The sequence below is a fragment of the Etheostoma spectabile genome, chromosome 1 (assembly GCF_008692095.1).
Source record: "Etheostoma spectabile isolate EspeVRDwgs_2016 chromosome 1, UIUC_Espe_1.0, whole genome shotgun sequence".
Taxonomy (NCBI): domain Eukaryota; kingdom Metazoa; phylum Chordata; class Actinopteri; order Perciformes; family Percidae; genus Etheostoma; species Etheostoma spectabile.
Window position 1 is genome coordinate 30760431 of NC_045733.1, and position 11404 is coordinate 30771834.

At 39.1% G+C, this 11404-nt stretch overlaps 1 protein-coding gene across 1 annotated transcript in view; it reads left to right on the top strand.

The window, feature by feature from the left end:
• Positions 1-7858, top strand: part of iqgap1 (IQ motif containing GTPase activating protein 1) — a 67497-nt gene extending 59639 nt beyond the window's left edge. The window contains exons 31-37 of the mRNA XM_032511743.1: positions 579-714; positions 1618-1705; positions 2474-2683; positions 3552-3718; positions 6304-6426; positions 7101-7209; positions 7334-7858. Coding sequence (XP_032367634.1) covers positions 579-714; positions 1618-1705; positions 2474-2683; positions 3552-3718; positions 6304-6426; positions 7101-7209; positions 7334-7447 — 947 coding nt within the window. The 3' untranslated portion in view covers positions 7448-7858. The remainder of the gene's footprint in view (positions 1-578; positions 715-1617; positions 1706-2473; positions 2684-3551; positions 3719-6303; positions 6427-7100; positions 7210-7333) is intronic.
• Positions 7859-11404: the final 3546 nt, after the last annotated feature.

The following is an 11404-nucleotide window of genomic DNA, read 5'->3' on the forward strand; positions in this document are numbered from 1 at the left end:
GGGGGGGGGGCTCTAACTGCGTGTCAGTCACTGCTCATGCACACGTATGGCATAGCATCCTCCCCTCTGCCTCCCGCTGCCCAGTGCATGAGGTGCAGATAGGTTTCCTCCCCTTCCCCCCTCTTCACAACTGCTCTATTGTGCGTAGCTCTCCCTTGTGTGTGTGTGGGGGGGGGGCGCCATTTTTGGCTTTGGTGGAAAGAGGGGAGGGACTTTTTTTGGCTTAATCTCCGATCTTCACAATCCTACCCACAGCACCTTTAAGAGGGCACCACTATTTTACTATTATACCACCGGACGGCATGCTGGGTACAGCATGCTCTTCGTCGCTTGCTACAGTACATTCAGGAACAGATGAAGAAAGAGAGACTGGAGATGTTACATTGTAGCAAACTCAAACATCAGTGATGTAACTTTCCAAATGCCAAATGCTTTTGTTTCCAGAAATAGCCTGGTCCCAAATAGGGGTGGGAATCAAAGGGTACCTCGCAATTCGATACGATACACCATCCATATATTATCATCTGATCCTTTGAGCACACTGTCCCTTCATCTGAATAGCTCTCTCTCTCTTTCAGGTGAAAATCCTCTTCCTTCTGACGACCCCAACAAAGAGCAGATGGGGAAGACCGAGGTTTCACTCACACTCACTAACAAATTTGACGTCCCAGGTGAGGCCAATGCTGAGATGGATGCCCGGACTCTCCTGCTCAAGTAAGTTCATTCTGTAGTTTCACATTCGGGGCGATATATAGATAAAATTAAATATAACAATGTTTTTAACCAAATACATCAATGTTGATATCGAGGCGATATTGTAGGGTTGAAAATTGATTGAAAATCTCAAAATATTAACGCAATGAGATTTTTGATAAATAATAGCTGATAATGTTGATACAATGACTAAATGGGCAAAGGCAAATCATAGAACTGCTAGTAAGCCTGGTAAACTCAGAAAAATACATCACTTTACTGTAATACAAGCTTTAAAACCAGGAGAAGACATCATCAGAGTCATATCACAATATAACGACATACAAATTTAAGCAGGGATGCACCGAATCCAGGATTCGGGTTTGGATTCGGCATAATGTTGGGCTTTTTGACAGGGTTCAGTTTGTGCCGAATTTTTAGCCGTGCCACGCAGGTCAATGTAATGGCGCTGCCGTTGATTACCAGAAGGTGTCTACGTAGTTGGGCCGCTCATCAGTTGGGCCGAAAATTTTCCAAACAAAACTGTCACTCCTCTGGCGATAGCGACGTGCTTTCCTACGATGTAAGAAGAGCGTCTGACATTGATTCAACATTAAGTTGTTACATTTAACTATTTTAGAGGCTGTGGACGTTGTTTACTCTATTAATGTGTTTACTGTGTTAATGGACTGAGGATGGGAGGAGGATTCAGTATTTGGTTTCGGATTCGGCAGAATCTTAACCAGTGGATTCTGTATATGGCCGAACCCCTAAAATCTGGATTCGGTGCATCCCTAAATTTATGAAGATATCCAGCCTCATATATACATGTCAATGTAATATCAATAGTTAATAGTTAGCAAAGTAGATTCATATGGTTGTTTCAGAAAATTCATTGGTTTCTTAAATGTTTGTTTTTTTCAGCACCAAGAGGCTCATTGTGGATGTGATCAGGTTCCAACCTGGGGAGACTCTGACTGAGATCCTGGACTCCTCAGCAGGCCCAGAACAGGTCAGAAATACAAAGCCACTACATTACACTGCTGATGTCGTGGACCTACAATTAGTGTTAATTTCGTCAGACGAGACAAGACTAAATATGTATGTAGGCCAACATGACTAAGACGAGACAATGACTAGACTGCACCAATGTCCAAAAACGCTGACTGAGACTAAATTCCCATGCATTATTGTTGACAAAATACCATGCTTTACTGTCTTCACAGTGTACTTTGGCTTGAATTCAGTGCGTGAAAGTTCACAAATTTATATTAAATGTATAAACTTGGCACAAAAAGTAAGAACATTTTTGTTTGGTAGATTATTTCTCTGTGGTGACAATGCTTTTTGGCAATCAATCTTATAACGTTGGAAAGCCTGCTTAGTTCCCTTTGAACATGCATTTGTGGTGTGAGCAGTATGACAACTTTGCCAAATCTTCTCTGCCAATGCCAAACAGCTAATTCTGCCATTGACACATTTGGTGTTTGGTGGATTGGATGATTGAACAGTCATGTCAGAAAAATGCTGAGTTTTTTTGTGATTGTTGTGAGGAAAAATCCTTGATGACGCGGCACGTTTTCTTAAAAAATGCGATGGAACATGCAGGATATTTATGCAATTTTGTGCGATAAAATAGGCTGTGGAGGAGGGTCTGGCAACAGGAAACAAACTTGGGGCCTTTTAGAATGTTTGCCTTTCCAACTTTGATATGGTCTATAGAAACATTGTTTAACTAACACTATGGTAACTAGGATCCGCTTCTTTCCCTGGACGACAGGAAGCCGAGTACCAGCGTGCCATGCAGAGGAGAGCCATCAGAGACGCCAAGACTCCCGAGAAGATGAAGCGGGTCAAACCGGTGGTGGACGACAGCCTGACGCTGCAGGGCAAGAAGGACAAGATCAAGAGCAACCTGCAGAGGCTGGCAGAGCTGGGGAAGGTTCACCCCGAGAACCGCTTCCAGGACCTCATCAACGACATAGCCAAGGTAAATAGAAGTGTCTGAAAAGCCCTATTCGCATGAGACTAGTATTCCCAGAGGACATCATGCGATTTTAGAAACAACTAGGGGTGTCACTATACATCGGTCTGGATCGATATATTGATTCAATCCTTAACGGAGCAATATCATCGATACAAAGTGAAAATAAGCATACATATCAACATCTTTAAGATGCTTTATTTTGAAATTCCCACTTTATCTTTGCTCTTTTTATTAACAAAAATAGTTTTTAATTTAAATTTCTGGAAGAGCACAAAAAATAAAACTTACACATCATATTTAAGTTGCTTTTTGTAAATATATATAAATGTAAATGATTGTATTAAATAGGCTTATGTATTGTCCCATATCTGTCGAGTTGAATTGAAGCATATAGTGGCACACTTTGTAATATCAGTAGATATTGTTTTGTTGATATAATATCATATCGTGATAAGACATGTGATTTACACCCTTAGAAATAACCCCTCATATCTGTGTTGCGTGCGGCGTATTCACACAGGATAAATTATGTCTGTATTTTACTCAGATTTTCGGACATTATCCCCCACATATGTCAATGCTCTGTCAAAACTTTCATTCACAATCAACGCAGCCAATAACGACGCCAAACAGGGTTAATATCACACCACATACTATGTGTTTGGTCAAATATGGCAGGTCATTTGCGGTAGACATTTTAGTTTACAAACTCTAGACATGGCAGATTCACACAGGATTAAGATGACGTGCTCCGCAATTATTTCAAATTGCAAGCGGTCCCCAGGTAATACTGATCTTATGCAATAGGGCTAAAGTGGACAATTAAAACGAGCTGTGTCTTATTTATATTCAACGTGTTTGTGTGTTACAGGACATCAGAAACCAGAGGCGGTATCGCCAGCGAAGGAAAGCTGAGCTGGTGAGACTTCAGCAGACCAACACCGCCCTGAATTCAAAGACCAATTTTTACGAAGTTCAGATTGATTCGTACAATCAGTATATCAAGACGTGCATGGACAACCTGGCCAGCAAGGGGAAGTAAGTGATCTCTCATTTTATTTAACACTTCACAAATGTCATGCGTGGTTTCATGTTTTGCCTCGCAATCTGTGGACACGTGTCCGCAGGGGTGTTTTTTTGACGGGAGGCATCGCCCCGCTTCCCAGCATTCACGCTTGATGGGCCCCCCCCACTAGCAGTTATCAGTTTCTCTTCAATGAAGCAAAGGAACTCCTTCCTCCTCCAACCACGACGGCTGCACCTGATCGCACTAAAGCTCCGCTCGTGGGCTGCTCCCTGATTTCAAAACAGTCCAACATGGCGGCTCGTTTGAAGCTTTCGCTTATTTTACATCAATTGTTCACCAAAATGTTTCTGAAAACATCGTGTGCGAAAAATAAGCTATGGAGTTGCTATCCGAGTTTTCTGTTGCTCGACTAAAACAACTTGTCGGACGCACACACGGTCCCCCAAAACATCTTCCCTCCCGAGCGGCACCATGGCTCCGTCTGGCCCTCAGCACCCTTAACCCTTGTGTTGTCTTTCCGTCAACCATGAAAAAAAAGGAATAATGCATATTGTGTTACATTCATAAATACATTAGATAAGATACAAAAAAGCAAGCTAATTAAAATATTCATTTCACCAATGTTAACAAATTCCTGGTCACTTTTTTTCAACACTATTATCGTTTTTCCTAACATTTTTGTCACTTTTTCAATGTTGTGGGTGCTTTTTTTGGATGTTTTTTCCAAAGTTTTTTGATAATTTTAATGTTGACATGATCAGCGCTTATTTCGACGGCCCATTTTTGTGTGACAAAAAAACAAACAAACTGAAAACGGGCCAGTTTGACCCAAGGACAACATGGGGGTTAAGACGAATGTGATTGGTTTAAATAAATGCCAGTAAACCAGCACACGTTTTTCTCCTATCCCGGAAAAGTGCGTGGCGTAGCCTGACCGGAGTACGTCTGTGGGTCTGGCTATGCAGAGAGGAGACAACAGAAAGAAGAGGGAATACATGCAGCAGTCACGAAATATCTACATTTAGATGTCTGACTCCAATCAGACTTATTCCCACATGTAGTATGAGTGTAATAGAACATTCTGTTTCCCTTTTTTTCTTTTTCAAAGCACATTTTTGTATTGTGCCAAAATCCCAGCTGGGTCACTTCTAACCGGCAGTGAATCCCAGTGCTGATCCTCAGGCTCCTGCTAGTTTGGAAAGGGGACATCTAATCAGGGCCGTGTTAGTCCTGGAGTGCAGAATGAAGCCCAGCTGCAGCCTCGTTAAGTAGATAAATAGTACTGCAGGAACCAAGGAGCGGGCTCTAAAACACCATGGGAGGTGTCACAAATGAAATTAGTCTGTATTATCAGGCAAGGCAAGGCAGCTTTATCTGTAGAGCACATTTCAGCAACAGGGCAATTCAAAGAGCTTTACACAAAATCAGTTAAACAGATAAAACACAGGTACAAACAGTTAAAAATCCTAAGCATTAAAAACCGGTAAAACACATGAATAGACCGTTAAAAAATACACACATAAAACACAAGAATAAAAGTTACAGTGCAGCATAAGAAATTTAAAGAAATGAGCAGTCATTTAAAGAAAGGCAGCATCAAAAAGAAAGGTCTTCAGCCTTGATTTAAAAGAACGGAGAGGAGCAGCGGTTCTGCAGGTTTCTTAAATCACATACACATTAGGCTTGGAACAATTATTACATAATTGTCTACTTGTCCATTTTTTCTTTTACATAATCACGGTTCCTTTGTTCAACATCAGTGAATTGCTAACATTAGCTAAGGCCTTAAGTCAAATGGGAATTGTTGATTTTGTTTAGATATGCCAGATTGTAATTATGTAAGTGATTATTGGTTGGACTATATATTTTTATAATTATTTCAATTGTTAGTAGTTGGCACTTGACCCTATACACGTTCTTAGCAACAAACTTGACAAGGAAAAAAAAATGTTTTATGATAATAAAGAGGTGTTGTTTAAAAGGCTGTATATTTGTTATTACAGTCTGTTATAAAGTACTTGAAAGCGATACTTGAGTAAAAGTACCAGTATCTTACCAGAAAATGACTGTGGTAGAAGTTAGTCACCATTTAGAATATTACTTCTATCTGATATTAACTGTACTTAACTATCAGAAGTAATTTTCTGATATTAAATTAATAATATCTAGATAGAGCAAAATATTATTCCTAAAAGAGGAATTTTTATTATTTTTATATACATTTTATTAAATAGAAACTTTGATTTGAACTTTTATTGTGGCTTCCTCATAGAAAAGCATAATTTTCAGGATTTCCACACCTTAAAGTAATTAAATTGTTTTGTGAAGAAGAATCTTTCACTCTCAACGTATGGAAATATTTCTTAGCGAGTACCGAAGATGCTTAGGGGAAATGTAGTGGAGTAAAAGTAAAGGTTTCCAGAAATATAAATAACAAAGTAAAGATACATGAAAATTCTACTTCAGTACAGTAACAAAGTATTTGTACTTTGTAACGCTACAACAGTGTTATTACATTATCTGGGTCACATAATCTGCATCTGGGAATTCATTCAAAACTTTAATTTGTGTACACTGTCTTCCTGTCTCTCCCCAGGTTGTCAAAGAAACCAGGCGACAACAAGACCAAGAAGAGTAAACAGGTTTCTCAGAAATACACCGCTTCTCGCCTCCATGAGAAGGGCGTGCTTATCGCCATAGAGGATCTGCAGCCCAACCAGTGAGTTCTGCTTTCTTTAATGTAGTCTAGATCCATGACGTTCCACTTCCAGGAGTGGTTCGTTGCCTCCAGAAGTTCCGCCGGATGTCCCTCTTTACGGCCGGGTGTCCATTACCTTCCTTTTTCTTTGTGTTGGCGTTCTAAACGCTGGTGGATTTCTGAGGACTATGGTTACCTGGTCGTCAGATCTCTGCAGGGTAAATCCAGACAGCTAGCTAGACTATCTGTCCAATCTGAGGACTGTGGTTACCTGGTCCTCAGATCTCTGCAGGGTAAATCCAGACCACTAGCTAGACTATCTGTCCAATCTGAGGACTGTGGTTACCTGGTCGTCAGATCTCTGCAGGGTAAATCCAGACAGCTAGCTAGACTATCTGTCCAATCGGAGGTTTCTGTTGCACGACTAAAACAACCTTTGAACGTACACACGTTCTGCCAAAACAATGTTCTTCCCGAGGATATTCTGCAGCACCACCCACGACGATTGTGATTGGTTTGAAGAAATGCCAATAAACCAGAGCGTGTTTTTTTTTTTTTCTCCCATCCCAGAATGCTGTGAACTAGCCTGCATTGAGTTATTCATTTTTATGTATCAGCAATTTAAGCAATTGGCTGTCATTGATCAGTTTCTTATTAACGAGTCTTCCCTCCTGTTTCCTCTTCTCTCTCCACAGGTTCAAGAATGCTATTTTTGAGATTTCTCCAGCAGAGACGGTCGGAGTTTTTGAGGTGAAGGCCAAGTTCATGGGCGTGCACTTGGAGACGTTACAGTTAGAATATCAGGTACAATTCTCTCCTTTTTTTTCTCTTTTCTACAATCGCCAAACAGTGAATATTGGTGCGTTCTAGAGACGGTCAGCTGTGATTGATTTATTGCGGCTGATCTTTTCATGTGTTTGTTTCTCAGGATCTCCTCCAGCTGCAGTACGAAGGTGTGGCGGTGATGAAGCTCTTTGATAAAGCCACCATCAATGTCAACCTGCTCATTTTCCTGCTCAACAAGAAATTTTATGGAAAATAGAAAGAAAAAAACCCCGAAAGGATTAAAAAAGGGCGACAGACACTGATTTAAACCACAAAACCCACTTGGAGGGTTGCAGAAAGCCCTGACCTGAACCACCCCCGGCTTTCCCACACATTGCCTACTGCACTTCTCTTATGTGCCTATGCAAATTTATGTGCATTATTTTTTATTATGAGGATCACCATATGTGCTTTATTCTTAATGGAAATTCTCCATTGTGCCGTCACGCCACAAGAAACTTGCTCAATTTTTTTTTTCTTTTTTTTTTTTTTTTCTTACTGGCTTTATTGTCTGTAACTGCAGCTAGGTCAAAGGTTTAAGATTTGTATGTTTTGCTTTAAATATTATGAATATCTTCTGCATGGGCCTTGATTAATTAATTATAAAAAGATGTATGTTACATGTAAAGAGATCACGTTTTGTGTCTTTTATATGCTCACCTGACTGATAAAAGGTCTGTTAAACATCTCCTCCGCAAATACCAAAGTCCCAGCGTACTTTTTTCAGCCGGGCTGTAGTTCAGGAGGCGGTGTTTTGCGAGTCCTGACCCGGTCTTGGACTCAGTGACTCCGTCTGCTGTGGGCCATTTTTGCGTTGGATTTTCTGTTGCTGCTTGAGACAAATGGGAAAGAAAAAAACAAAGTTGTGGGGGGGAAAAAACAAGATTGACTCTTTCTCCTTGGCCGTATTTTATTTTGTCGTAAGTAGTAGATTGTTTGTTTTGTTTTATTTTGTTTTGATTTTTACATATGGTTCGAGTAAGATTCAACGCTCTCTTGATTTTGATTTGACCCTCAGCCCATCGTTAACACACACACACACACAGTCTAATATTTACGCAAGGAGAAAGTGGCATCACACATAGTATTTGAAAAAAGAATTTTTTGAATTTTTGGCGCGCTCATATTGAGCTGTTAATCTCAAAAATTGATGGTTTTTCTTTTAAACATACTTCTAGAACGAATTTCTAATTTAGTTGCATGGGCATGACAAATTCACATTTACACCACGTCCAGTCTGTCCTGGCACTAATCTGTCCCCGGAGTCTTTCCTGTCTTTTTGTCGGGCAAGAAAGTCAGGAAGTTGGTTTGTTTTGGACTGGACTGAGCTGGCCATGACCACAGCCCTGGTGCTCTGAACTAAGCTGCCACTTATAGCTCCGACATTCACAACCAGGATGTGACATGGCACTCCAAAACTGTGCAGATGTGCTCAGTCATTGGCTTTCTAAGTTAATTTACAGGGAATTATATTTTTTTTGTTCAATACCTCTCATGGGCTGGTTATCTCGTACAACTGAAACAAGATTGTTACATTCCAGAATCAGTTTAGTAAAAACATAGTGTAAGACGGACATTGAATACAGAGATTTGTATTATGTCTTGTTGGAAAATAATTTGACAAAGTTTCCCTTATTTATTTTATATGTTGTCAGTCCAAATTCTACTGTAGTTTATATTGTCACTACCTGATGCGAGTCAAGTGCAGATGTGAGTTGGGCATGCTCAGATTTAAATGGTTAACTGCATGACATGTCATACTGAAATTTATGAAATTGATAAAATAAACTTTTCTCATTACAAACTATAACTAAAGATGGAAATCATTTCAAAAACGTTTTAGCCATCTTTGATTGTTGGATTGCTAATATTTGCTCGAAACACCATTCAAGTAACGGCCTTTGTTGTGATTGATTGCTAACTTGTGGCCAGCAGTGAACAAACTTTGGACCATTAGCATGTTCTTGTCAGTGACGTATTAAGAAAAAGGTTCTTGTAGGCTACTTGTCGCAAAATGACGCATGCGCAACTCACATCTGCACTCGACTCACATCGGGTAGTAAGCCACCAGCCTCCGCTAAGCGTAGCGCCAATGGCGCCATTTTTATGCTAACTATCACTCTAATGTAACTCTAATGTTACTAGCATTTTAGTTGGCAATAATTAGCCTGTGCCATGTTATCTTCTTACATATACCTTCTCCCTCCATCTCTGCAAGATTCAGATTGATTGAGATTTCTCTTGCACAGCTACTAGAAGACTTACAACTTTCAGACAGGTTGCTCACGTCACATCTACGTCTTCGAGCTCAGTTGGAGGCTGCGCAGTAACGCTCATCCCTCACCGGAAAAGAGTGAAGAGTCATCTTGAGGATTCCAATTCCAATTTTAATAAAACGCTTACTTTGCCAGTCGTCCTTGCTCAACAATTAAACAATAAAGTGAGAATAAACAATGAAAAAGTTGTAATATATGCTGTGTATATATAATATTTTTGCTTCTACTTAAGCAAGTTTTTAAATGCAGTACTTTCCCATCCTTATCCAACATTTTTCCATCCTTATCCAACATTGTATAACGCACTCTCACTCATTTCCCTCTCAACTACAACATTAAAACAATTCTTTAATGTACATACATGTACTTTACTGAGTATTTCCCTCTTGTGCTACTTTAAACTACTACTCCACTACATTTCAGAGGCAAATAGTATACTTTTTACGCCACACACTTAGTTACTAAATCCTTTTTACATTAAAGAAATTATACACTTATGTGATATCATGCAGTACTATATTACTACCTAGTAGTATACACAAATATCTAAAATCCACTCCACATAGATGAACTACAAGTTTTTGTTCATGATAAAAACAGAATAGTATAACATTCTATAAAAATGTAACTAAAAGGAGCCATTTTTTGTAATGTGTACTTTTACATTTGATATTTTAGAGTGCATTTTGCAGATAATACTTCTGTAGTTTCACTTAAGTAACATTTAGAATTCAGGACTTTTACTTATGCTGAGTTTTACACTGTGGTATTTCATTACATTACATTCGTTACATTACATTGTGGTGTTTGATGGTTTTAGGCTAGCTCCACAAATAGATATTATTTTGTATGAAAGGTTTGTTTTGTGCATGGACAAAACGTTGTACAATGGTTTAATTGAAAGGGCAGAAAGAAATATGCCTCTCAGCAACAGTTGAATAAGAAGAGAATAATTAAGCAGTCATTGGTGAAAGAATCTGGGCCGATTTGTTGATTCTGAATATAAATATGGACTTGGGTAATCACATGAAGGCTACTTATCATATAATAATATAATCATAAAAACCAAAGACAAAACCAAGATTATTTAACACAAAATCTTTTTGACTATAAAGAACTTTTGAATCTCATTTCGTATACACATTTCATATATATATATATATATATATATATATATATATATATAGAATAGATCTAGTGTCTGAATTATTATAAGTTTTTAGCTCTGTTAAAAGTTATTGGAGGGAAGAAGAAAAAAACAGTATTATAACAGATGATTCCAAACTTTTAAACGGCAGTGTAGTATATGACCTGGGTACTTTTTTTAATTTGAGTACTTCTTTCAGCTCTGATGATGATGTTATTAGTAATCCCATAGAGCAATGTTTCCCAAACTTAGGGTCGGGACCCAATATGGGTCGCAGACCCGTTTTATTGGGTCGCCAATTGGCAGAGAACAGACTAAATGCTCAGCATGACCTCAGAATGGCACTTTCAAAAACCGAACCTAGACTAGATCAGCTGGTTGATATCTTCAACCAGCCACATACATCTCATTAAATTCAAGTCAGCATTATTTTAAAAAATGTTGGTGTGGGTACTGAGGGATGATGGGAGGGGATAAGAAAATGAGCTGAGAAAGGGGTGAGACACAGAAAGGAGAATAGAGACCTTTTCTGTTTTTGTTTACTTTTATAATGGAATAAATATACTTCATATAAATTTAAATTCATGGTTTTGTTCCGTAAATTTGGGTCCCGGGGAGACACCAAATTTCTCTTTTGGGTCTTGAGCAGAAAAAGTTTGGGAACCAGTGCCATAGAGAGACAGGATAATGATGTAGTAACTCTGTCGCCGCCCTGTGGACATCAACGGTACTGACGGCGTTTAACGAGGTA